The following is a 27880-nucleotide window of genomic DNA, read 5'->3' on the forward strand; positions in this document are numbered from 1 at the left end:
TTTTCTGAAAAGCCTCCATACCGTTTTCCATAGTGGCTGTACCAATTTACATTCCCACCAACAGTGTACTGGAGTTCCCTCTGCTCCACACACTTGCCAACATTTATTTGTGTTCCTTTTGGTGACAGCCACTCTGACAGACGTGAGGCGATATCTCACTGTGGTTTCGGTTTGCATTTCCCTGATGATTAGCTGAGCATCTTTTCATGTGCCTGTGGGCTCTCTGCATTTCCTTTTTGGAAAAATTTCTCTTCAGGTCTTCTACCCATTTTTTGATCAGGTTGCTTATTTTTAAAAAATATATATTGAGGTATATGAGCTATTTGGATGTTGGATACTAATACATCTAAATATTAATTTGGTTTTGGATTAATTATAAATGCTAGTGTATTCTTAATTTTTGTTTTCATGTGCTCATCTAGTATAGAATTTTGAATGTTTATCTTGTATCCTGTCACTCTTTAGTTTTAGGAGAGCTTTTGTAGATTCTTTGGAATTCCTACCAGGCAAATAGATCGGGAAACAATGGCAACAACAGACATTCTTGGGCTCCAGAATCACTGCAGATGGTGACTGCAGCCATGAAATTAAAAGACGCTTGCTCCTTGGAAGAAAAGCTATGACAAACCTAAACAGAGTATTGAAAAGCAGAGATATTACTTTGCTGACAAAGGTCCGTCTAGTCAAAGCTATGGTTTTTCCAGTGGTCATGTATGAATGTGAGAGTTGGACTATAAAGAAAGCTGAGCACAGAAGAATTGATGCTTTTGAACTGTGGTATTGGAGAAGACTCTTGAGAGTCCCTTGGACTGCAAGGAGATCCAATCAGTCCATCCTAAAGGAGATCAGTCCTGGGTGTTCATTGGAAGGACTGATGCTAAAGCTTAAACTCCAATACTTTGGCCACCTGATGTGAAGAGTTGACTCATTGGAAAAGACCCTGATGCTGGGAAGGATTGGGGGCAGGAGGAGAAGGGGACGACAGAGGATAAGATGGTTGGATGGCATCACCAACTCAATGGACATGGGTTTGAGCAAGATCCAGGAGACACTGAAGGGCAGGGAAGCCTGGCATGCTGCAGTCCATGGGGTTGCAAAGAGTTGGATACAACTGAGCCACCGAAAAATAACATATGCCATCTGCAAATAAGGACAGTTTTATCTCATCATTTCCAATCCCTATGTCTTTTATTTCCTTCTCTTGCCTTATTGTGCTAACACCTCTAGTATTATGTTAAATAACAGAAGTGAGAGAGGATATCCCTGCTTTATTTGAACTGGAAGGGGAAAACAGTCTTTCACCATTAAGTAAAGCAGTAGTTTTTGGTTTTTTGTAGATGCTACTTATTCAGTTGACGTTTCCTTCTAGTTCTATTTTTCTGAGACTTTTATCTTGAATGGGTATTGAATACTGTCCTGAGATTTTCTGCATCAATTGATATGATCGTGTGATATTTCTTCTTTAGCCTCTGTGTGATTACACTGATGGATTTCCAAATATTGAACTAGCTTCATATCCATGAAAAAAACCCACACTTGGTCATGGGTTATAACACTGCTGATTTTTCATTATTATTCTGCTAAGGATTTTTGCATCTTTGTGTGTTTTCATTTTCTGTACTGTTTTTGTCTACTTTGGTACCATGTTAATGCCTTCATAAAGTGAATTGGGAGGTAGGTATACTTCCTCTGAATTCTATTTTCTGGAAGAGACAGTGCAGAATAAGTGTTAATTCTTTCATCGGTAGAACTTTCCAATGTAACCATTTGGGCCAGAGATCTTTTTCAGGGGTTTTTAAATTATAAATTCAATTTATTTCATAGCTATATTGCTATTCATATTATTTCAAATTTGACGAGTTGTGGTAGATTGCGTTTTTCAAGTAATTGGTTCATTTATTCTAAGTTATATTTATACGCATAGTTGTTCATAGTATTCCTGTACTATTCTTTTGGTATTTGCAACATCAGTAATTTCATTGTTTCATTCCTAATATTGATGATTTGTGTCTTCCATCTTTGAACGTATCAAAAATCAGCTCATTTATTGATCGTATTGTTTTCCTGTTTGTCAATGTCTTTGATTTCTGCTCTGATCTTTATTGCTTTGTTCATTCTGCTTGCTTTTATTTTGCTCTTCTCTTTTCTAAGTCATTCTTTATACCATGAATTTTGTGGAGGGGCTATATGGGTTCAATGGTGGCCCCCAGGAAGAAATGTCCACATCCCAATCCCCAGAATCTATAAATATTGCCTTATATTGCAAAACATTAAGATAAGGGTCTTGAAAAGAGACACTTATCCAGATCAGCCTTGAATTTGATCACAAGGCACATTTGATTTTCTAAAAGGCACATTTGATTTGAGAGACAGAAAAGTGGTGGCAATACGACCACAGAGGCAGAGAAGCGGCCACAAGTCAAGGATCTCCTGGATTCACCAGAAGCTGGAGGAAGCAAGTAACAGAATCACCCCTAGAGACTTTGGAGGACTTGATTTCAGACTTCCAGCCTCCAGACCTGTGAGAATAGATGTGTGTTAAGCCATGAAGTTTGTGGTGATTTGTTACAGCAGACCTAGGAACCTGACAGAGTTGGAGAGCAGCGTCTCTGCTGGCGTCATCGGCTGGTGTCTCCAGCACCCGCCAGGGACGCAGGAGCAAGAGGAATTGGGAACTCACCGAGTGTTACCACTCAGGGCCAAGGTCCCCGCTGCTCTGCATCCTTCTATCTTTCAGAATCTTCTTCGTTTATAAATAACGTCCAAGGGTCTCAGCTGCACTAGGAGGTGGGGAGGTGCATCTGCTCCACTTTCTGGAAGTCCAACCTCCAGGGTTTTCATTTTTTCAACCCATTAGCACTTTCTAGTTATATTACTCTTTTATCATTTTTTTAATTTAAAAATTTCTATTTATTTGGCTGCATTGGGTCTTAGTTGCTGCATGCCGGTCTAGTTGTGGTGTGTGGGCTTAGCTGCCCCCTGGCATTTGGGATCTTAGTTCCTCGACCAGGGATTGCACTCATGTCTCCTGCATTGGAAGGCGGATTCTTAACCACTGCACCACCAGGGAAGTCCCTGTTACTCTTTTGAAGCATGAACTTTGGTGATGTTTCTTTACTCAAAATTCTTCAGTGACTTCTAGCTGCCATTAAAATCGGCCCCTGACTCTTAGCTCAACACTCATTCCCTCCCTAATCTGACCCCACCCCAGCCTACCATTCAGGTCTAAATTCCCACTGTGTTCCTCACCAGTGTTTTCTAAATCATGCTTTATCACTCTCCAGTTCTTTGGGCCGTTCATCAATATTACATGCACACGAGAGAAAAATAAAAGGTGTCATTGTCAAGTGAGTTGGGGAAACAGCGGATTTAGGCGGAATTAACCCAGTTTATTATCAAGGGACTTTCCTTCCTTCAGTAAACCAGTGCATAATGTGAATTTCTAAGAGGCACTTAAAGCATGAACCGTTGTTCCCCAAACTTCCTGTACATGGAACCCACGGTACTGCCTCCACGGAAGGCACTCTGTGAAACTTCTCGTCTGGCTTTCTTCTCCAACCAAACTTGCCTGCCTGGGATCATCCAAGCTCACCGTGCTGTCCTTCTGTTACACAGAGAAGCTTTTGTGAGACGGCAGAGAGGCAGCACGGGCTCTAGCACCGTTCGATTTCATCAAACGTTCCATTGCAGTTGGGTTTTTGAGTTTGTTAAGTCCTAACCAGAGGTATTATAAAAATAGACAGTGGGGTCTGAGTCATGTTGCAAAATAGAGAATCTGTTTTTTAAATACATTCACTAAATAATACCGTGAGAGGATACGAGGGGCAGGACCTCTCCCGTGCCCCCATGGCCGCACACGGGGCAGGGCTGTGGGCACAGGGGGTCAGCAGGCTCGTGGGTGACAGACACTCTTTCCGTCTTTCCTTCTTCTCCAAGGCAGCTCGCTCCCAGGACTCTTTGGGACCCGGAGGAAGGGAGATGCTGTTCCCTCCTGGCTCCAGACAGTCAGGCTGGATGGAAGGACCGCAGCCTGGCTGCAGGTTGCAGGTGGAAGGACGAATGTTAGCAGCAGTGAGATCAGAGGAGAAAGGAGGATGGGGCAGGGTGGGGTCCGGGGTTTCGAGGTCTGCTCAAGAGAAGCTGGATCCAGAAACTCGAGCTGCACAGACAGACCTCCTTTGGAGAGCAGGAGGGGTCAGGAGGAGACAGCTGGCACAGAGCGCCACTCAGACTGCGTCCTGGGAGCCAGTTGGGTGCAGCCACTGAGCCTGGAGCACTCCTTTCCCCTCACGGGGGCAGCGGTGGCCCTGGTGACATCTCCTACATGCCGCCCCCCCGCATCCACGTCCTCTGGGCCTCTGCAGCGGAGGAAATCCAGCAAGTGGACGAGCTGCTGGCTATGCCCATGGAGGGCCACGCCTTCCGTCCACGGTGACCGTAACGGCTGCTGGAGGAGCGCGATCCCTGTCTGGGTGCCGAGGATGCCGGCGCGATGATGCTGGGGCCTCGGGCCAGGCGGCCCATCAGGGCCAGGGCCGCCCACCGTCACGAGGCCCGCTCCAGGCTCTGCTGTTCCTCCTCCTCCGACTGCAACCAGCTCCAGTCTAGAGACTGAAAGTCAACGGGCTCATTAACAACCCCGTGGCCACCCAGGTACCTGGTTTTCTTCTTTGGGAGGCAACCAGCGCAATTTAGAAGGAAGGCTAGAGCCTTTCACTGACAGTCAAGTTTCTGCAAGGGACCCCAGAGCCGGAGCTACGTCTTCAAGATCGTGCAGGAGCTTATCTTCAGATGGGCGTGGAGCCCCTCAGACTCTGGCCAGGCGATTTAAGTGTTATTCCTGCAGCTCACAGCACTGACCTATGCTCACTGCATGCCCAGGTGCCCAGGGCTCGTCTCAGCTCTCCACCTCCAGGCTAACCAGGTGGAACCGCCTGGCCAGACTTCCTTTCCCTCCGGCAGAAGCAAATAGGCAGTGCAAGGATCAAATCATACAGGGCCCAGAGGAGGAAGAGCAGCAAGAAGGAGACACAGAAAGCCCCAAACCGGAGAAGGACACTTGAAGAAATAAGAGGTGATTACCATTGGCAGTGACCTCTCCGATCCTTCCCCAAACCGAGAAGTTCCGGAAACACTATCATGGGACTGTATTGGCAGGAAATGGCCATTAAAAGACCCAAGTGAACGAATAAGCATCGTCTCAGCAACCCACTCCAGTACTCTTGCCTGGAAAATCCCATGGACGGAGGAGCCTGTAGGCTGCAGTCCATGGGGTTGCTAAGAGTCAGACACGACTGAACGACTTCACTTTCACTTTTCACTTTCACGCACTGGAGAAGGAAATGGCAACCCACTCCAGTGTTCTTGCCTGGAGAATCCCAGGGATGGGGGAGCCTGGTGGGCCACAGTCTATGGGGTCGCACAGAGTCGGACACGACTGAATCGACGCAGCAGCAGCAGCAGCAGCAGCGGCAAGTTCAGCTTTGCCTCGATGTCTCTGCACCTGGACTCATTTTTCTTTAGATCAGCTTCCCTAGAGCTAGGCTTGCTGAGTCCCTAAGCTCTGAGTCCCTGAGAGAGGGGGTGGTGACGGCTTTGTCCCTGGAGCCCAGCACCGCACCTCTGACGTGCATGCCCAGCAACTGCACAGAAGGGAAGAGCGGGAGAGAAGCCTTCCCACAGGGATGCTACCGGCTTCATAAGGACCATGTGCAGTGCGGATGAGAGGAGATAGAGCACGTAAGGTACCTGTGCTCGTTCAACAGTCGTCAGCCCTGTCATCATGATGAATAAGAAGGTTGTACCAGAAAATCGCAAGTGTACACTGAGATCAAGGCGGCAGGGCGTCACCTCTCTCTCAGCTTCTCCTCGTTTGCTGCAGAAAAGAAAAGGTGTGGAGCAGCGGGGGTCCCTGTGGGCCATTACCCTCAAACTCTGGTCCTGCTCCTTCATGGTGTCCTGCAGGGCGTTCTCCAGCTGGGTGCACAGGGTGTGAGCTTCAGCCACCAGGTCCTCACTGAAGAAAACAACTGGACTATTAGAATGCGGTCAGTGTGAACTTTTCAAAAGTAATATATTACTGTGTACAAATATGCTAAAGGGCTTCTGGAAAGACTTTAAAAATTGAACGAATATTCTGAGTGTCTTAAAATACACGACACTGCCTCGCGATTTCATCTGTTCTTCTTGAGTGCTGTTACGGAAGCTCGAACCCAGCCGTGAGCATCGCCATTCACAACATGAGAAAGCAGAGGTCTGGCCTAATAAGAAAGCTCAGAGCCAAGAGATTTCTTAGGCTCTCTCTAAACTGCCACCATCTGAAAATCTCTCCCAGATCACCCGTTTCACAGTTTTTGAAACTGACAAAGGCGTACAGACCACGAGACTTCCCCAGGCGTCCTCAGCTCTCTGAGACTGGGAGCGGCGTGTTCTAGGAACTGATTCATCTGCTGCGCTCTTGCCTTTCCTATGATGAGAAATGCACACGTCCCACCTTCTCTACAATAAGAAATGCACACGTCCCGAGAACAGGCCATGGCTGAGAAAGGCGAGACCAAAGCAAGCCATCTGTCCTGTTCTAACCTCGGCTCCAGGTGGGCAGACAGACGGCAGCCTGAGCCCCCAGGACACCTTTCCTAGAGCTTTGAGGATCTCGTGGAGGAACGGACAAACCCAACAGAAAGGGCCTGCAGTTCCTCCTCTCACCGCAAAGGGGGCGCTGGTGAGAGGAGCAGAGCCCAGACTCATCCGCCGGCGGCCACTGCCCAGGCCCCAGAGGCCCCGGACCTGGTTACCACCCTCAAGGAGCTAACTGGAAGTTGGGGAGAGAATTAAGAATCCGACACGGGGAATTCTCTGGTGGTCCAGTGGTTAGGACTCTGCACTTTCACTGCCGAGGGCCCAGGTTCAGTATCTGCTCAGGGAAATACATTCTGCAAGCCAAAAGGCCAAAAAGAGAAATAGAAAAAAAAAAAAAAACACCCCAAACAGTACAGGTTACAAACTCCCTAAGTACAGGAACAGGACTTCTTGAAAACAGCTTTACTGAGATATATTCACAAACCATAAAATTCACCTGTTTAAGGTGCACGACTACACCCTTCTGGTGCACTTACGGTGCTGTGCAACCACCGCAGAGGTCTAGTCCTTGACCGTTTTCATCACCCAAGGGGAAACCCTGTACCCGGTGTCAGTCATTCCTCTCCCTCAGCAATCAAGTCTCCTCTCTAGTCTGTAGATCTGCCCTTAGGAATCAATTTTCACTATCTCCAGTGCCTGGGGCCCAGCAAGGGAAGGCTCTGAAGAAATGGGTGTGAGGCTGAACCAGAAACAAAAAAACCGCACAGGTGTCTCAGGAGACGGCGATCTGTGCGTATGTGTCCGGGCCGCAGAGAGGGTGGGAGGCAGGGCCGGGGTGGAAGGAAGACACTCCGGGGAGGGCTTCAGCAGAGCCGAGGACCCGGGGCTCCAGGATGCAGGTGGGTCGGCCCGGCCTGGTTACCCAGGGCTGCCGATCCCGAACCGCATGTCCAGTGACAGCCCAGAACCCACTGATGCTGCTGGTCTGGACCAGGCTCCAAGACCCCCAGGCAGAGCCAGGAGCTTCCTGGGAGCAGGGGTGAGCCTGGAGAGAACGCTTGGAGGCTGGAAAAGGCTCAGCCTTGGCCCTGAGGCAGCTGGCCGCCATGGCTGGTCCCTGAATATCCGGACGAATAACTCAATCAAAACGGTCTCCCATGAAGACGGATTTGACCAGAGAGGGCCTGGGGGCAGCACTGGGCTGGAAGCAGAGAGGGAAAGCCTCACGGGAAGGGCTCTGAGGCTGCACTCCCAGCTCTGCAGCAGGGGAGTACGCAGCAGGCAGGGAGGGGTGAACGGGGGGAGGGGGGAGGAGGGGCCACAGGAGGGACCAGCAGTGCGTGGCTGGGGCGCGGTGACCAGCAAACACCCTCGGGGACCTGCTTCTGTGAGCAAATATCGAGGGACGGATGAGGGGACGGCACAGGACTGGCCAGCACTGGACGGAAGGTTCCCATCCAGTGAGAGCAACTCGGCCTCAGGTAAGGACGCCTGGCTGGGCAGGTCACAAGCAGCACTGTGAGCAACACACCACATCCACGCCCACAGCGCCCGGCACGGGGGATAGACACCAAGGGGCGCGCACAGCGCCACTGATGGGAGACGCTGGCCGCCACCAAGAGACCCACGCTTCTGTGCCCACAACCTCCTGATGCGCCCCGGACTTCGGTACTGGGCGCCGTGGATGAGGACTGACCTCTTCTCGGCGGCCTCGGGCAAGCTGTCGGGAGCCGTGCAGGGCTGTGACATCAGCTGGCAGGGGTGACTCAGGCGGGAGGCGTTCATACTGTCCGGGCTTCCGCTGACGGGACCCCGGACCTTGCTCTAGAGGGCAAAACCGGAAAGAGAATCAGTGGTCTGGGGGCAGAGGGATGACTGAAATTCTGCTTTCACGGCAGGGTGTTTTCTCGTGAAGACACCTGGCCACGAGACACATGCTCTTCCTGCAGAAATCAGGCAACACTGCCGTCTCATGGTTTGCATTTCGGCTTAGAAACTGCTTCTGCATCTGCAGGTGTAACTTTTTGATTGAGGGTTCTAAATACAGAGAGATCTGAGGGTTCTATTTCTTTTTTTTTTTTTTAATCAACCATTGGCCATTTAATTTTAAATTTTGGGGGTTCTAAATACAGAAAGATTTGAGAGTTCTATTTCTTTTTTTTTAAATCAACCATTGGCCATTTAATTCTGTGTTTTTTTGGCTCTGCAGGCTCTTGATTGCAGTCATAGGCTTCTCTAGTTGTGGCCTGAGGGCTGAGTTGCCCCGTGTCACGTGGGATCTTAAGTTTCCTGACCAGTGAACAAACCCTCGTCCCGTGTTGGAAGGTGGATTCTCTACCACTGGACCACCAGGGAAGGCCCTGAGGCTTCTCTTTCATTAGCTGGATTGCTTAACAAACCCTTACAAGGAAATGAGAAGGAAGGCGCATTTACTCTTCCCAAGGAGAAGAGAAACACACGGAGGTCCTAGGTGACTTCCCGTGACTTGCGCCACATGGGGAGCAAGAGGCCGAGGTGTTTCCTGGGCTGCGGCAGCCGGCGCACCTGGAGCAGCGGGCCTCCCCGGCCCGTGGCCGAGTGGCTCTGCCATCAACCTCCTCAGCCTTCCCGCCGCCTGCCAGCTCGATTCCAAGCTTTTCTCGGCTCTTCTCCAGTTTCTGTCCTGGGCTCTCTTCTGTGCTGCGGTTTCTCTCTGAGCAGCACTCAGTGGGATCACAGCTACACTGGGATGGTGGGCACACGCAGAGCGGGCCGAGCGCTGCACTGCACAGGCCTGGCTCAGGGCCCAGCAGGCACGCCCCTCGGGGGCTGCACGCAGGTCTCCAGGAACCCGGGGTGTGACCTCATTTGGAGAAAGCATCTTTGCAGATGTAGCTAAAGATCCTGTGATGAGAACACTCTGGATTATCTGGGTGGGACCTAAACCCAGGGACAAGTGTTTTTACACACTCGACACAGAAAAGGACTTCTTTGGTGGTACAGCGGATGATAGTCCACCTCCCTACGCAAGGGACACGGGTTCGATCCCTGGTCCAGGAAGATTCTACGTGTGGCAGAGTGGCTAAGCCCAAGCACCCTGGAGCCTGTGCTCTACAACCAGAGAAGCCGTCTCAGTGAGAAGCCTGCACATCGCCAACTCGAGAGCATCCCCCACTCACGGCAACTAGAGAAAGCTTGACTGCAGCAACAGAGACCCAGTGCCGCCAACAAGAAACCAATTTTAAAAAGAGAGAGAGACGTAGAGAAGAGGGCCACACTGAGTCAGAGGCAGAGACTGAAGTGATGCTGCCTCAAGCCAAGGAGTGCTGGAGCCAGTGGCGTCTGAGAAGCGGCGAGGAGGGATTCTCCCCTTGAGCCTCCCGAGGGGGCCCGGCCCAGCTGATGCGTGGACACCGACCCTGCCGTCTCCAGGACGGGCCTGCCCGGGCTCACTCACACACGCAATCTTCAGGAGGTTCCAGAGCTCCTTCTGCCGCTTCTCCTGCAGCCGCACCACCATCTTCTCGTCCTCGCTCATCAGGCTGACCACCTCCTCCACCTTGGGCAGCAGCTCCAGGGCCTTCTGCTTGCAGACCACGGTCTTACTGTGAAGACCAAGTGCGATGAGCTCCAGCGCGCCCGGTTTGGGGGGAGCAGGACGAGGCCCCGGCGGGGATGACTCCGCTCGGCCACTGCGGGTGGGAGCTCCTCTGGGGCCCAGGGAAGGGGACGGGGCCTCGCCTCGCTCCACCCTCTGAGGGGACAGCGGCCTGATACCTGAGCTGCGTATAAATCACTCGCACTTTCTTCTCAAAGCCTTGGATTGCCTGGAGGAGCAGCCGCACCATTTCCTGACTGTCACCATCAGTCCGCTGGTCTGCAAAGCGGGACGGAGACGCATGGTCTGTGGGGGGACCAGCCTGGTACCCGGGCAGCGGGGGACCCGGGCGGGGGCCCACTCACCTCTGGGCTTCTCCCTCAGCCTGCGGTAAAGCTCCCGCGCCTGCTCTTCCCTGAAACACACAAGGCAGAGGCTCCGTCAGCGCCCGAGCCCTGCCAGCAGCAGCACCGCCTTCTGGACGCTGGGCGGGCAGTGCCCGAGCCCTGCCAGCAGCATCACCGCCTTCTGGAAGCTGGGCGGGCAGTATGTCCCGGCCGGAGGCAAGCACGCTCCCTGGGGATGTCACTGGCAAAACCCATGACAGAGGAAGACCCGGCTCACTGTCGAAATGCCAACTCAAAGCTCACAGTCAAGACTTCCTGAGAGTCCTCAGGACAGAAGCCTCCTCTGTCCCTCAGCGTTCCCCACCAACCTGGCCCCTGCAATTCAGAGGTGCGGGTCCTGAGTTCAGAGAACATGGCCTCTGAAACTCAAGCCAGGAGCAGACATGCCCTCCCCAGGGCCCGAACACAGTGAGACAGGCTGACGTTTCCAGGGGTTGACTTTTGTTTGAAAACCAGAGTAAAATAAAACACTGAATAACTTGACAAAATATAGGCTACAGATAATCACATTTCAAAGACTGGAGCCTCCGGTCCCTAAGAGTCCTGGCAGAAGCATCAGAGGCCTGGCTGAGCCCCAGGGAGGCTCTCCTGGCGCCCCTGTCTGCTCCCGGAATGCAGGAGGGGCTGCTCTGCCCAGGAGGGTCCCTGTAGCCGAGGCCAAGTCCTGATCATGACTCAAATGAAGAGTCAAGGTCCCACCTTCTAAGACTTACCCGACTCCTTCCCTTCCTACTTCCTGCTTCTCAGGCCACACCCAGGTTGGGATATGCTGGGCAGCCAGGCATCTAACCTGATGCTTTGGAGTTCACGAACCATGGCTCGGGGCGTTATCTGAACTGGTCCCCACAACTGTGAGGTCAGACAGCTCTTCTGTATCAGATGAGGCTCAGAGGGACGGAGGTTTGCCCGGGCCCAGCTTCTAGACGTGCCGAGAGGCCCTCCCCAGGACCGGGCTGCACGGGAGGGCGTGCTCCAGGGGAACTGCGCTTGAACAGCCCACCCGCCCGCCCGCGCATAGACACACACACACACTCACAGATCATCCAGCGTCCCGCCCTGCTTCCGGCCCATGGGGCTGCGCTGCAGGTCCACGATGTCCGTCTGCAGGGCCATCATCCGCTCCACCAAGTGCTTCACCTCGTTCTCCTGGAGACAGTGCTGCGCTGAGACTGAGCCCCGACGGACTCGGCCAGGGACACCCGAGCCTCACCACGGACCTTCAGCTGCCCGGCTAGAAGGGACACGGCCTTGGGAGTCTGCGGCTGGGATCTGGGCCTGCCACCCGCCAGCTCTGTGGCCCTGGGGCAGGTCACCCTGGCCCCAAGCTGCAGTCTCCCCCACCGGAAACTGGGGTGAGATGCGACAGGGCCCAAGAGGACCCGGCCTGGCCCCGGTGTGGAGACGAGCTGGGGCACACTCCCCTCTCCTAATTCGTCCTTGATCTCAAGGGTTACGCCCACGAGGACAGAGATCGGGGGGAGCGGTGGGGTGGCGTGGTGGCTCACGTCCCTGCACCCGAACAAGGGGTCACCCACCTCGAACGAGGGGCATCGGCACCGATTTATAGAAACAGACACTTCGACACGGAGGGGAGGCTCCCTGCCCGAGTTCACTGGGCAGATAGATGGTGGAAAAGTCCAGGAAAAGGCCTTGGGGCCCAGGCTTCCCCCTGAGCAAGGTCCACCGGGGCACCCCGCCTCCCTGCCTGGCCTCACGATCAACACTTCAGCGGCATCTGATTCACAGCCCTCAGACTTGCCCCTTCAGACCCGTTCCTTCCTACAGGCTCAGTGTCCCGAGGAGGAAGTCAGGGCAACTTCTGACATGGTGGAGTGCTGCTCCTTTATGCAAAGGCCCTTCTCGCGGGAAGAGGTCTGCACTCCCCGGGACGTGTCACGTCGTAAGCCTGACTCAGATCTGTGTGGCTCCTGGACCAGACACACTGGGGACCTCTGCCTGGCACCCCCTACCTTCCAGCAAGTGCTAGCTGAGGGCAGAGAGTCTGGAGAGGAAAATGTGATTTTTGACACAGAAGCTGGACCGAGCACTCAGTGAGAAAGGGGAAAGATGGCAGGGAAGAGGGTGCCCTTGGCCAGGCTGGGGACCCCAGGGAGCCTCCTACCCGTCCGCAGAGCTCCACGGCCTGCTCCATCTCCCTCCAGGCTAGCAGCAGCTTGTCTGACGCTGGAGGAAAAACACGGAGGTGAAAACAAAAGTTAAAAATAAAATGAAAACACCCCAAAACCAAGAAAGTAAAAAGGAACTCCGTTATAAGAGGACCAAAAAAAAATACTTGAGAAAGAAGAGTTTAATGGTCTCTCCAGACTGATTGCTAAGGACACACTCACTGATCCCAAACTCCGTCTGCTCCCTGTACTTCTCCAGGTCAATCTGGATACTGGTCTTAAAGAAGTCCAGCTTGGCCTTGAGCTGCTGAGACATGGAGGCCATGGAGTTCTTCATCTTGGACAGACAGCTGTTGTTCCGCAGCAGATTCATCCTGCAGGGGCCCCCGAGAGACACACCGCGGGCATGTTTGGGATCCAGGTACCACTTCCTGGACAATAATAAAAGTGGCCTCCAACACCTTGGCAGGCCCCTGCTGTAATTAGTATAATCATAACAAGAGCAGCCACTTATATCCATCACGACAATTTCCTGGCCCGTGGCGATGGGTGAGGCTCTGCTTCGAAACTAGAATTAGGTGAAGTGCCACGCAAAGGAACCCAGAGCAGCCACAACCTGGGGAAGGAGTCAGCCTGGCCCGGCAGGGTGGCCTACCCGCAATGGAGCCAGGCCAGCCCTCCAGCCGGCTGCCCCCCGCCCTGTCCACACCCCTGGCCCGTGCACTGACCACATGTGCCTGTTGGGTATAACAGGCCCTCCTTCCGTCCCGCCCACCGACGGCTTCCCGCCCTTCCAGAGCAGCGTCTTCCCTCCTGCCCCTCCCGACGGTGGCTGACCCTGGGCCCCCGCCTCGGCCCCCGCCCCACGGCCAGGCACTGGGCACTCGGTACGCGGTGTCCTGCAGCTGGGCACCTACATGGCCGCGCGCTGGCCCTGCTGCAGGCGGCTGCAGTCTTCCTTCAGGGCCTGGATGCTGTGCCAGACTTGGCCCCACACCTTCCGCAGCTGGAAGAACGGGAGGTTCCTCTTGGGCTCTTGCACTGAACGGAAACACAGGCGACCGTCAGGGCGCAGTGCCTGCGGTGGACGACAGCATCCCACCCCTGGAGCCCGCTGGCTCTGTAACGGCTCAGCTATTACACAACCGCCTTGGGTGTTGAGCCTGCTTCCTGTTGCTCACATTTGCGCCCCGGGGTACACACACGTCCAAATTTACAGATACACAGGACACGTTGGAAGGAAGACTCAGAGGTCTGGTGGCAGTTTTCCCTGGGAAACTGGGGACATGGAGGGGCTTACTCTTCACCGTGTTATTCCATTGTACCTTTTGCTATCTTGTGCATATATCAATTACTAACGTACAAAGACAACTTCACAAATAAGATGGTTTTGCGATTCAAGGTCAACAGCCTGTGGGCCATCTTCTCTGTCCTTTGTTTAGATGAGGTTGAAATTAACTGAAGATGTCCTGTCCTGCCTCCGGCGGGGCTGCTCCTCACACGTGCGACTGAAGACAGCTGTCTGAGGACCGGGTGGACTCGCCTGCTTGGTGGGGACCCCTCGCTTGAGCCAGGGCTCTCCCCCTAGCTTTGACCCAAGAGCTATAAGTGATCATCTTTTTAAAAGAATAGGCCGTGCTTACAGATGCAGCTGACGCTTTCAGGCTGGGGCTGTGGGGAGACCTGGCTTTCATAGGTGACCCTGCTGTTGTCAAAGAGGAAAACGAGGTCCATGTCCAGCGTGCGGCCCTCGTTCAGCTGCAAAGGGACCAGAGGCAAAATAAGGTCTCGCGCCCCCCACCACACCGTCCCCCAAGAAACGGGAGACTACAGAGCATGCTCGGCCAGGACGCGCCAGGAGCCCACCAGGCCTCTCCCAGCGCCTCTGGCCTCTACTGCCCTTGGCTGCTCCCTTTACGCTTATTACCTGATGCACACCTCATCTACCGCAGTACCTCCTGCTCTATCCTCTGTCTTTACCGCATAACTCAGATGCCTGCCATCTCCTTTACTGTCCAGTGCCTCTTCCCCTGTGTTAAATCTGCAGCTCATTTTGTGCGGTGGTCAGCACGGCACCGCACATGACAGGGGGGTCAAAAACAGTTTCGGCTGACGTGGAAGAATGAAGCGTCGCTTTGGCAGTAAGGGCAAAAGGCACTCCCAGTGGTCTGGAAGGTACAGCTAAAGCGTGGGGCGATCCGTGTCTCCTACCAAGCCCGCGGGATCTCGAGTTCCCACCTCGGAACGGGCAGGCGCCTGCCCAGTGGTGTGGCAGACGGGCCACCTGCCACCTGCAGGAGGCCGGGCTCACCTTGCCGTCCGAGAGGCACTGGGCGGCAGGCTTGTCGGGGATCAGGGCCAGCCCTGCCTCCTGCAGCAGCTCCTGGTCCTCCTCGAGGATGCCTGTGTCCTGGCGGATGCGGGCCTTCAGGCTCTGCAGGCTCTCGTCCTCGGTCACGGGGTAGGTGTGCAGGGTGCCCGTGACCATGTTCAGGACATGAAGCAGCTGCAAAAACCCGGGGGGTCACGGGAGGGTCACAGGAGACACGGCTCAACGGGGACGCCTTCCTGCTGGCCCGGCTTCTCAGAGGCCCCGCTTGGGGTCCGCACGCCAGAATCTTTCCCTTCCTGTGGGTCCCCGGCGACGGCCTCACGACCCATCAGTCAGCAAGGGTCCCATCACACCCTCACAGGGGTCAGGGGGCCCATGGCCTGGGGCAGACTGGGCGCAGGCTCACCTTCAAGTTCAAGATGTCGTCCAGGGCCTTGAAGCAGCCGTTGGGCCCGTAGACAGGGTCGGTGCCCCTCTGGCGCGGGTGCCACATCAGCATCAGCTGCAGCCACTTCTCCAGCCGCTGGGCCAGGACGCTGAGGGGGCGGGGGTGTGTGTGTGCACCTGCGCACGTGTGCGAGGCCCAGCACCAGCTTCCCATCCCACGTGTGTGCGTGCACGTGCATGAGGCCCAGCACCAGCTTACCAGCGCACATGGGGACCGAAAAGCACACACGCTTCTCACGCCCCATGTGACCATCGCGAGACGGGGCCAAAGTGGTCCCTGAGGCTGAACCACCCTGAGGAAGGGTGAGCCTTCCCTTAACAAAATGAATCGCTCGGGGGCTCGACCTCTCCCCCCCACCCCCGCCATCGGATCTGCACAAACACCCTCCCGTCGGGGGCCTCTGGGCAGAGGGCCATGCGAGACCCTCCAGGCAGCTTTCCAGGTGCTGAGCAGCCCCCTCCCCCATCAGGAGCACTGCCCAACGATCTGGCCCCACACCGCCGGTTCGATCCACGTTGTCAGTCGCTCCCTGGAAAGCGTCTGAGGAGTTCACGCTGCACTGCTGGGCACCCCCAGCACCCCTCCCTGCCCCCCAACAGAAGCCCTCCAGAGGCCAACATCACTACCCGCTGCCTCTCCCTGGCCGCCCCCAAGTCTTTTCCCCTTGAAGAGCCTTCCTCTTCATCAACCTGCCCTGCCTATTGGTCCAGATCCTTCCAGGAAGTTCCAGCTCAGCTCCTCCACAGGGGACCCCCCTCCCCATCCTCCTCAGACTCATGGAAACTGAGCCGCGTGCCTCGACATGGGGCTGCTGGCTGCTGTCTCCTGAACCATCTCCCGTTTCTGGTAAGATGACCTGACGGCTCATATTCTGGTTCTGAGACCAGACTGCTATGCTGTTCAAATGCAAAGGTTTATTTATTGGCAGTAACACAGTGCCAGGCTGCAAAAGGACGGGCAAAGAGCATAAGGGGCAATTCCCTACCCTTCAGAGGCTTACAGCTGACCAGGAGGTAAGCCCTCTGCCAGACCAAACGCCTGCAAGGCAGAGCCACCACGGCTGAGGAGGGCGACAAGCGGTGCTGGGAACCCAGGAGGTGACTCCAGACGGGTGGGGTGGGGACGGCGTGCTAAGACCGAAATGGACGATGGCAGGACCTGGGGTCAGAGCTGCCGGGGACGTCGGCCCCAACCCCTGTCTTTAGAAAGAAAGGACAGGCCGCAGAGGAGGAGGAAGAGAGGCCGGGGGCGTACCTGTTGAGGTTGTTGGGGTGCGGCAGCGAGCTGGAGAACTTCACGGCCCCGTTCAGGTCCTCGCTCACCACGATGTCCATCTCGCTCTTCTGCCGGACTTTGGAGTGCCTGTGGACGTGGGGGGACTGTCACGCTGCGTGTAGCCTTCACGCTGCGTGTACTGTCACGCTGCGTGCAGTGACCCTGATGTAAGCGGGTGCCCAACAGCCCCTTATATGGGTGACCTTCCATTTGACAACCAGAGAGGATCCCCCTGGGGGGCTATTGAACCACTTGTGAGGCCCAGCAACCCGCTGGGATGCTTCTTTGGGAGGTTAAGGGCATCGGTACTGCCCGGTGAGAGTCAGGAACCTGCGGGCTTGTACCGCTGTCTCCTGACCGCACCCCGGCCCATCTGGCTTGTTCTTTTACTTTCCATCTAACACAGAGAATGAAGACAGGACATCTGCACCACGGTTCCTTCACGTGCCATCTGCACACACCACGCACTTCCCTCTAAATGCAATGGCTATGTCTGACTTCTAAAGGCAAGTGAAGCACTAACGTTTTCCAACTAGGAGACCCTTTAGATGTATCTCAAGTAGTGTTTAAGAAAAAAGATTTTAAACTGGCTTCACAAGTTCTCTGAGACGCTTCACAGAGAATCAAGAGCTGACAGTGAATGCAGCCTTCTCCACCCGAGACCTCTGTGGGGTAGGCAGTTTTCAGTCCCCCACCCCCAACCCTCACCAGGTCAGGAAACGACCTGCCCAAGGTCACACACTAGAGAAAGACAGAACCAGGGACTTGGAGCCAAGGACAGGTGCTCCTCCTACTCCGTCTGAATGTCCGCGTCCTTCCTTTCCAGAAAGACACGGAAGATTCAGTTGGAAAATGCTTTAGCCTGAAGTCTCATTGGCAGGGGGGGTAAACTGAGCCACGTGGAGAACACGGAGCCTGGAAGAGCCAGGGTGTGGCTTGAACCTGCCTGCTGGAATCAGGCTGTCATGACACACGGTGGGATGGTGTTCTGATAGAAACTCAAGTCTGTCCACGGGAAATCACACAGATAAATGAAAGGACGCCGAGTGAAACGCTCACTGCTTAGGCTGGTCCTAAAATGTATTTTCAAGACTGGTCCTTCAAAGCAGCTTTATGATAGAATAATAAAGCTCAAATTGCATTTGTTCTGAAATTACTATCTACCTGCCGTTTGAGATGAGACTGAAATTGTTAAAGTTGCCTAAGGCATTACAGGCAGACCAGACAGGCACATCTCACAAACTCGGGTTTCAGAGATGCGTGCTTGGAAGTGGTCACCTGGCCTCCCAGCAACGTGAGGGAGGCTGGCTCTGCAGACAGCCGGGCCATCAGGGATGGTTTCAAATGGCATTTCCTCTAGTTCTGATGGCTTCTGATTCACCTTGCTATAAATAATGGAAACGCTCAACATTTGAACAGAACTGCAGTCGTCCCTTGGTGAGTTAAAAACACAATGCATGTATAGACAGTTTAAAGTGACTGTCATGACGGTCGCATGATGCGGTGTGACTGTTAACGCAAGGAGCTAAGTCAGTGCCACGGAGCCCAGCTCAGGGCGCTGCTTGTGCTAACGTCAGTCCCCACGGGAGGGCGCCCTCCGCCACGTCAGCAGGCCCCTCGGGCATGGAGACCAAGCCTGGGTCATCCTTTCCTGTGTTTGGTGTGTAAACGGTGACGGAACTGGACTGCGTCACAGAAAGCTACTCTTCTTGAACCGATTTCAAAGGCTACGTCTTGGTCCTGCAAATAAACATTCTCATGATGTAAGTACCTGTGTCCTTTGAGAAAGTCTGTGTTTTTGGTACTCCCAGGAAGATACTGAGAAACGTGACATCAGCCAGTGCTGCCCCACAAAGGGGGCAGGGGGAGAGGACCTTTGCGTGTTCCTGGTGGAAATGTTATTTATACAAACTTTCTGTGGAGCACGTTGTTAGTACAAACCAAAAACCTTGAACACGTGCACAATCTGGTATGTTGATCCCATTTCTAGGAACTTAACCCAGGGAAATACCTGTGGATAGACCAGGATTTCCCTGAGCTATTTGAGTTAAGTGTGAAAGGCAGGTTCTGTGAGAGCACGTATGGTAACCTACTTTGTTTTTTGAACAAACACAGGCACACAGGAGAAGAGTCTGAGACGGAGGAATGTTAGTGGCGGCGGGAGGAAATTCTCAGTGTAAAAACCCTGGACAAGTACTCACAGGGCAGCGTGCCTGCGGTGTCATCAAGAGGCGAGAAGGGGTGAAACCCACAAATGAGCCAGCGGGCAGATACATGCCGCTCACTTGTGGATGTACAAAACAGCCCTGAGGTGGGCCCAAAGCCGACAGTGCCAGGCGTGCGTGGGGGGGCGGGGGGCGGGTGGGGGGGGCGGATACCAAGCAGGTGGCGTGGGATGACTTTTCCCTCTTCTGCTTTCTGAAGGATAAACCCCGAGAACTTAGCACTGCTCCAAACACTAAAACTGGAGATAAAAAATTCTGGCCAATGGTCCTATCGTTTCAGTGTGTGGTCCCTCGAGGAATCACTGTGAATGAACCCTAATGGGTTCAAGGGAACATGAACTTTTAAATGATGCATTTCAGTAATGATTAACTTTTATGTATATAATGAACCACATATTAGTATTACAATTAGAAGAAAAGTTTAAAAATACAGAGTAGTTTTTAAAACCTTGATCATATTCCTTATTAGAAAATATCTTTTCCGCAGTGTACCAGGTCCACTGTCTGATGCTTTTAAATCCAAATTTCATAGTTTCTGGTCTTTCGTTTAGATCTTTAATCCACTTTATTTTTGTGTACAGTGTTAGAAAGTGTTCTAGTTTCATTCTTTTACCAATACAGTATATTAATGCATATATATGGAATTTACGATGGTAACAATGATTCTATATGCAAAGCACCAAAAGAAACACAGATGTGAAGAACAGACCATTGGACTACGTGGGAGAAGGCAAGGGTGGGATGATATGAGAGAACAGCCCCGAAACGTGTATACTGCCGTATGTAAAAAGAAAATTTGTACTGAGGTGCAGTAATATTTGTGCACAATAAACTTTCATGTACATACGTCCCATTATTTGTCCTGTGAACGTGCCCTTTGCTTGTTTACCACCACACACACACACACACACACTCTGTAAACACACTGGCTTCCTGCCCTGCACAGAGCAGTCATTTACAGGATGGGATCTGGGCTGTCAAGGTTCAGAATCCAGGGCTCTTGGAGCTCAGGCTGTACTCACGCCGGGTCCCAACAGGACTTCCTTGGGGTCACAGGTCACAGGGGTCTCAGGCCCAGCCTGGGGCGCCCCACGAGACCGGGAAGGGGAGGCGGCGTCTGGCAAAGGCAGGGGACACCCTCCCGGGGGGCGGGCCCGGGGCTCACTCACCACTGCACCGGCTGCCAGTTGGGCAGGAAAGGCCGGAAGCCGGTGATGCACTCGAAGGCCAAGGTGCCGAAGCTCCAGTAGTCCACGGTCACCGTGTACTTCTGCTGCTCCAGCAGCTCGGGGGCCTGCGGAGACGGGGGGCACACACCTGAGCTGAGCCCGCGCTGAGGGGCCACCACGGGGGAGCGCCCGGCACCCTGCCCTGCCCTGCCCCACGCTTCCCGGAGGTGCCCGGCACCCTGGCCTGCCCCACGCTCCCCGGACCCCGCGCTGAGGGGCCACCACAGTGGAGGCGCCCGGCACCCTGGCCTGCCCCACGCTCCCCGGAGGCGCCCGGCACCCTGGCCTGCCCCACGCTCCCCGGACCCCGCGCTGAGGGGCCACCATGGGGGGGTGCCCAGCACCCTGGCCTGCCCCACGCTCCCTGGACCCCGCTCTGAGGGAGGAGGTGGCCACGAATTGGAGGGTAGAATCTAGACTCTCTGATCTCATCCCGTCCCGGGGCTGAAAGAAGGGCCTGCGGCAGGGGCAGGGGGGTTTTGGTGTGCTGTGTACCCTTCTCCCGGGCACCGTGCAGGGCCACAAAGGGAAGTGATCCAGGCCACAGAAACCCGGGCACAGCGTATGCAACGAATGCCAGCCAACCCCCTAACGTGGTCCACGATGGGACAGAATGTCACAGTCGAGCAGTGAAGGCCAGCTGCCCAAGCAGTCAGGCTAGGGTGACAGGAAGCTTCCCAGCACAGGCGGGGCTGGGCCGGCTCAGGGTGCCTGAGGGCAGACGTTCCGGAAAGGACCCTGCGGCGTGCAGGCAGGACTGAGCCCAGGCTGGGGGCAGGCAGGACACGAAGGACCACAAGCCGAGACGAAACTCGTGGGATGGTCAGGTCGGCCTCTGTGTCTGGTTCTGGACAGAAGTTTTGGCCCTGCGAATGGTCAGAGCTCAGGCCCCGCATTCACTGGCACTGAGCCGACAAGGGGTCCAGAGGACACAGGGCAGGACCCTCAGGACCCCGCTCCATGGGCACAGGTACTGAGTCACAGCCCCAGGTCCCCACCCTGAAACCTCTACCCACCAGAGCAGGGGATGAAAGGACAGCGTCCACTGCCCAGCGGGGGTTAATGGGAGTGTGGATGCACTCACAAGGACCTTCTCTTTTTTATGTAAGACCCAAGTAGGCTATTTAAGCTCACGGAGCCCAGGGGCTTTCAACTTTCTTTCATTTTTCTTTTATAAACCGCAGACTCCGTTATTCAGTCCACATTTCCTGGTCATCACTTACATGCAATCTACCACTAAGTCCTGCTGAACCTGTTCCGGCCTTTCTTGTTTTTTTTGTTATTTGTTTGTTTGCTGGTGTTTTGTTTTGTTTCTGCCGCACTGCGTGGCTTGTGGGATCTTAGTTCCCTGACCAGGGATCAAACTCTGGCTCTTGGCGGTGAAAGCGCGGAGTCCTAACCTCCCCAGGGAGGCCCCTCTCTCAGGCGCTTCTTGAGCCGTCCTCCACATCCTGACGCTGCCCACCGGCTCAGACCAGCCCGCCCCAACGGCCTCCATACCACTCGCCCGCTGCCTGCAGCTCACCCTCCACATTGTGCCAAGTGTGGTCTCTTCTGAAGGTAAACCTGACTCTTCTCACGCCCAAGACCCTTCACCGTCCCTCCAGAGGTTTCAGGATCAAGTCTGGAGTCTCTAACGCAGCCAGCGAGGCTCTGAATGACCTGTCCCCCGCCTCCCTCTCCAGCCTCAACCCGAGATGGCCTCCTCCTCCTCTGGTTCCGGCCGTGCCTTCTGGGCGCCTCCTGCTGCCCCACTGCCTGGAGCTCCCTCTTCGCACCCCCAGTCCCTGGATGTGCAGGCCCAGCACCGGGTCCCCCTAACGTGTCACAACATCCCGCGCTCTCCCTTCGCAGTCCTTATCACAAGTCCAACCGCTTCATCATCTGTGTACCGGGGCCTCGTCCACCTTCTTCCTAAACTCTAAAACGACGCTTGCAGCTTGTCTGCAGGACGTGAGGAAGAGCTTCCAGGAAAAACAGGTTTGGGAAGCACTGGGTTCCAAGAAAAGTGGCTTTCTTGGTATAAGAAAGAAATACATTTAAGTGCAAGTTTGATGTATGAAGCAGGGCACCCAGAGCCAGCGCCCTGTGACGACCTGGAAGGATGAGGTGGGGAGGCCGGCAGGTGGCGGGGAACTCAGGATGTGGGCGCACACATGTATGCCTGTGGCTGATTCATACTGATGTGCGACAAAAACCATCACACTATTGTAAAGCAATTATCCTCCAATTAAAATGAATAATTTTTTTAAAAAAGCCTTAAATATATGCATGTGCAATGTGGCTTCCCCCCACAAAAAAAATAAAACATAAAAAGGAAAAACTACAGGTGGTCAGTATTTCTTGGATGAATGGGGGACTCAAATAGAGCCACAACATTCAGACCAAATAAGAAGAAAGGGTGGGAGCTGGAAGCCAGCCCTCTGCTCATGGCCCCCGAGATGTGGCGTGGGAACGGAGAGCCCTTTGGAGCAGCGGGAGCCTGGTTTAAACTCTCTGGGCTAGAACACCGCAGCATGGGGGGTCACGGGACGCGCGCGGCCCAGGAGCAGAGCCCTTTAGACGCGAGAGGATGACTGCGCCCCGCCTGGGCCTCTGGGAGGACGAGGAGTCTGACCTCACACACCAGTGTTTCCTGTGCATCCAGGAGTCATCCAGAGAGCCGGCAAGCTCAGACGGCAGAAGGTGAGGGAGGAAGCAGAGCCCTGCGGCCACGGCCTCCAGAGAGAGGCTGATGCGCAGACCTGGGAACCCGCCTCTTACCAGGTACTGCAGGGTCCCCACGAAGGACGTGCAGAGGCTGCCCTGGTCCAGCTCCTTGGCATATCCCAGGTCAATAATTTTGTGTATTAACTGGAAGAAAAATCAAGGAGGGGGAGACATCTGAGGGCTCCGCGAGTCCGCTGTCCTTCAAGAATCCTGATCACCTCTGCTGGCGCAGAGGGTGTATCTCTGGATTCCCAGTCCTAAGACCCCAAGCGCCTAAGGACCGCCAAATAGGCAGGAGAATGCCCTAGACGCGGTAGGTTCAGGCAAAAGAAACAACGCAGAAACGCCAGGCGCGTGTCCCCCCTTGCCTGGCGAACACCTGCTGGAGGAAGGTCAGAATTCGGTGACCACGCACCCCGAATTCGGGACTGCGAACCCTGGACTTGCCGTGACGCGAAGGACCAGGTGGGCTTCCTTCTCAGTAAACACCTTAAATTCTCCAACCTCCGACAGACTGCCGGGAATGGGTGTGAACAGGGACAGAGGTGAGGGCCAGGACGGGCGTGGGTTACGCTGACAGAAGCCGCGGGGGAGAGATCAGACGGCCCACGGCTGAGCGGCTGCATTCCACTCGTCTGAGCCCTGCTCGCCACCCAGCTGAACAAACATGGCCCAGCCCTGCGGGGAGGTGATCCCACACCTGAGCGGGGGGGCCCCTGAGAGCTCTGGGGAAACTGCAGGCTGGACCGGGCCAGCTCCAAATACATCCTTTCGGCCACGTCCAGAACCCACCTACAGCTGGATTCTCTGTGAGCTTCAAAAGCTGAGGCTCCCAAACAAACGGAAAACAAAAAACATCTGTTTCCAAGAAGTGCGAGGCCCCAAGGCTGGAGGGGGTGGCAGGTGGAAGACAAACACTATTTTTCTTATCAGATTCCTGCATCTTGGGATGGTTAACAATGTGGTCTGTTCAAACTGGCGTCAACTTGCGAGCCAGAACTTGGTGCTGGATTTTGTTTCGATTCAAAGAGCACTCCCAGAGAATCAAAGCAAACGCATGAGCAAGGAAACCCAAACATAAGCAGGCACGCAAAGCGCATTCCTCGCCCCCGCTGCCTGCCCCCAGCTGCTCAGCCCACGCTCCCCCGCCCCTCCCCGAGGCTGGCCCGCAGGGTCACTCACTCTCTGCTCCCCTTGCTGCAGGACAATGTTTTCTGGCTTCAGATCCCGATGGATGATTCTGTTCTCATGAAGGTATCGAAGTGCAGAGGCTGAGAGGGTGGAAAGGGGAGTGAGTTCCCGTTAAGCCTGGACGATGCCTTTTACTCGGCATTGCCTTCCCAGTGAAAGATGGTTATTGCGTGTCCCGGACACACACCCCGACTCCGTGCAGGGGCTCACAGCGGGGGCGGTGGGGGACAGGCCCACAGACGCCCAGCCAGTGAAGGGAGGGAGACCTGGCTACGTGAGCAGAACTTGGGCCAGCACCAGAATCTGCCTGGTTCGGGTAAAGAACTCCGAGCCTTCCATCCACGAGGTCACCACCTCCCGTTTCGAGCAGCGGTTCTCAAACAGCACAGCCCAGTCCGGCAGCATCAGACTTGGTACACAGAAACGCCAAACCCTCGGGTCCCGCCCCAGGTGGAGTGAATCAGAAACTGGGGGGGGACCCGGCAGTCTGCTCTCTATCAAGCCCTCCAGGAGGTGCTGATTAACTTTGAGACGGGGACCTTCTCTGGTCTAGAGGCTCGAAAAGTAAATTCTGCAGGGTGGGCAAGGGAGACGGGCCCTCTGGGCAGACAGCACTTGGTCATCGGATGCAGAGGATGCAGGGCAGAGCTGCCTCCAGGGAGGAAGCTGGGTAGGGTGCCTAGAAGGGGAGAATGGGGGGCGCCTTCAATACATCTGCCGGTCCAGCATGCGTCTGCCATGTGCCCCGTCCTCTGCTGGGCTCTGAGGGCCGTGAAATAAGGGAGGACGTGGTTCCCAACTTTAAAGCGCTCAGACTCTAGCTGACAAGAAAGCAGCCCGCACCACCCGGCTCACTCGCTACCGCAGCCTCTGCTGTGAAGAACAAACGTGACCACGTGAGCCAGGACGGCCAAGGCTCAGACCATCAGGATGTGGCTTTTACCCCTAAGAGAGGTTTTAACAGAAGTCCTAACAACCTGGATGTACCACAGATGAAAGAAACAAGAAGTATTAGAAAGAGATAAAATGATCTTTATCTGGAAATGATCTGACTCTAAGCGTAGAAGACTCAATAGACTAAAAACTGGGGAAAATGTAGTAAGTTGTCTGCAAGCAAAACAAGTAGATACAAATCAACAGTTTTTGCCCTGTCATAGATCCAGTTGAAAGGAAAAAAAAAATCCCATTCACACTAACAGCAAAAATTCTAAAGTACCACAGGATAAATTTAGCAAAAAAAAAAAAAAAAGCGTCATGGGAGGAAAACTATATGGCATTAAAAAAAAGCTAAACAAATAACACAAAAAGGTTTTAAAAGTTTGTGGCAACTAGAGAAAAGAGTACTGAGGGTCCTTAAACAGCTAAAAATAAAGTTACCAGATGAATCGTATATTACTATCTTTAATAAAACTCTAATTCAAAAAGATACACGCACCACTGCATTCACTGAAGTGCTATTTACAACAGCCAAACACGGAAGCGACCTAAACATCCATCAACAGATGAATGATGAAGAAGATATGGTACACGCACGATGGAGTATCACTCAGCCGTGAAAAAGAACGCAACAATGCCTTGCAGCCACATGGATGGACCCTGAGATTATCACAGTAAGTGAAACAAACCAGACAGACAAAGATGAATATCACATGGTATCACTTACCTGTGGAATCTAAAAGAAAATGATACAAATGAACTTACACACCAACAGAAACAGACTCACAGAGGTGGAAAACAAACTTAACCGTCACCAAAGGGGAAGAAGCGGGAGGGATAAACTAGGAGTCTGAGATGAATAAACACCCACTACAGAACATAAAATAATCAACAAGGCCCTACTGTATAGCGCACAGAACTATATTCAATAGCTTATAATAAACTATAATGGAAAAGAATGAAAACTACATACACACACACATGTCTATAACCGAATCACTCTGCTGTACACTTGAAATATTGTAAATCAACTACACTTCACTTAAAAAGAAAGAAAGAAAAATTTATGGCAAAAGATACTATACAAAGAGCAAAAGACCAAAAAAGGGGGAAAAAAATATCTGTAACACATATGCCAAAAACAAGCATCTACAGACAAAAACTCCTACAAGCCAGTAAGAAAGCAACGCAGGTGTTAGGGAAGCGACACTACTATTTTCAGAATCATAATGTTATGTTACTTTTCCAAATTAAAAAAAAAACTTTTTTTTTTTTTTTTTTTTACTTTAAAGGAACATAAAAAAACCCAAAGAAGTGGGTTAGACAGGTGCTTCCCAGGATTTTAGATTCAGGCCAGAAGGATTAAGGATAAAGACTGAGGATGGGGTTCAAGAGAAAATGACCATGTTTTTATTTTCCGAGCTTAGGCACATTTAAAAATAATATTATCTACTATCAATAGAACTAAGCAATTAGTGATTTACTAAAGAAAAGACCATTCTAATAACAAAGAAAGAAAGCAAACCAGTAGAAAAACTGGCAAAGAACACATGAAAGGGGAGCTTATAGTAGAAATGAAACACGGACCGCAAGCAATTACGCGGTTGCGTACGAAGTCGCTCAGGCTCACTGGCCGTCCACAAAGCACGCATGAAGGGAACAACATGCCTTTTCACTTCTTCAAGCAGAAGGAATTTCAGATGAGATGTGAAAGGCACTCCCTACATCGCTGGAAGGAGTAATAACTGCTGTGCAATTGGGGGAAAGAAACATGGCAAAAGCTATTCCATTTTAAGACGTACGTATCGTCTGACCCTTTGCTTCTGCCTCTGGCAATCCAGCTTACAAAGCCAACAGCACCATCACCTACAAACACGGGTGCGGACTGTGCAGTGTCAAGTGAGATCATTAGAGACTAATGAAAAGTCACCCATCAGGGAAGGGCTAAAGGAATCACGGGAAATCCACAGTATAACTGGCAATTATTAAAAATTATCTACGCTTATATTACCTGACTCAGAGGGATGTCCATGTTGTAATGGCGTGAACCTCTTTTTTTTTTATTAGAGGCAAAAAAAGGTCAAAAGCAAAAGCGATAACCACACTAAGAAAAGTTTACTAAAGGGTCTGGGCCAGGGCGTAGCAGGGAAGGGGTGCACCCCAAGGGGGAGGAGACACCCTTCGCAGAGCCCAAGGGGCCAGACATGCTGTGTGAAGACTTCGTGCTGAGTGTTTTCTGAAAACACAGGGAAACCCCTGACAGTTAAACACCCAACTTCCACCTTCTCGGGGGCATTCCAGCCACACATTAGGTGAAATCGCAAAACCTCTCACTGAGTCTGCCCTTAAATCCAGCCTTTGACCGTAGAGTTTCAACATTTCACACTTGTTCCCTCTTCTTTGCTTTCACAACTGGGCACAGCAGATTGACTTAGGCCCAACAAACGTCCAGATGAAGCAACATGCCCACTGCTCTCAGAGGGTACACCCCATATGCCACCCACCTTGTCTGCTGGGGGACTTCCCTGGCCATCATGGCCACGGTTCAGATGCCTGTCCACTGCAGGGGGTGCGGGTCCATCCCTGGTCGGGGAACTGAGATCGCACGTACCATGGGGCGTGGCAAAAAAAAAAAAAGCCTGGTGCTTCTCACCAGCACTTTCATTTTGGTTTTATTGACTTTTACTAGGGTCAAAGCGCAGTGTGAAAACAGGCTCTGATAACCGTCTGGGCACGACCCTGCACACGGGGACACGGCCTCCCCTCACGTGAACTCACGCCAGCGGGGAGCACCTGCGGGGAGGACGGGGTGTGTCTGCTCAGCCCCCGAGGCCCCAGGGCCCGTG

The 27880-nt window shown here is 53.4% G+C and overlaps 1 protein-coding gene across 1 annotated transcript in view; it reads right to left on the reverse strand.

Moving 5' to 3' along the window:
- Positions 1-3287: 3287 nt before the first annotated feature.
- IKBKB (inhibitor of nuclear factor kappa B kinase subunit beta) overlaps positions 3288-27880 on the reverse strand; it is a 52713-nt gene continuing 28120 nt past the window's right edge. The window contains exons 6-22 of the mRNA XM_070364390.1: positions 24090-24178; positions 22962-23051; positions 20139-20263; positions 16724-16831; positions 15428-15557; positions 15001-15195; positions 14333-14447; positions 13607-13730; positions 12912-13063; positions 12686-12747; positions 11600-11709; positions 10522-10571; positions 10336-10435; positions 10016-10163; positions 8276-8403; positions 5926-6016; positions 3288-4611 (exon numbers count right to left, since the gene is read on the reverse strand). Of these exons, the coding sequence (XP_070220491.1) occupies positions 4546-4611; positions 5926-6016; positions 8276-8403; positions 10016-10163; positions 10336-10435; positions 10522-10571; positions 11600-11709; positions 12686-12747; positions 12912-13063; positions 13607-13730; positions 14333-14447; positions 15001-15195; positions 15428-15557; positions 16724-16831; positions 20139-20263; positions 22962-23051; positions 24090-24178 (1883 nt within the window). The 3' untranslated portion in view covers positions 3288-4545. The remainder of the gene's footprint in view (positions 4612-5925; positions 6017-8275; positions 8404-10015; positions 10164-10335; positions 10436-10521; positions 10572-11599; positions 11710-12685; positions 12748-12911; positions 13064-13606; positions 13731-14332; positions 14448-15000; positions 15196-15427; positions 15558-16723; positions 16832-20138; positions 20264-22961; positions 23052-24089; positions 24179-27880) is intronic.

Source organism: Bos mutus, chromosome 27, assembly GCF_027580195.1.
Source record: "Bos mutus isolate GX-2022 chromosome 27, NWIPB_WYAK_1.1, whole genome shotgun sequence".
Classification (NCBI taxonomy): domain Eukaryota; kingdom Metazoa; phylum Chordata; class Mammalia; order Artiodactyla; family Bovidae; genus Bos; species Bos mutus.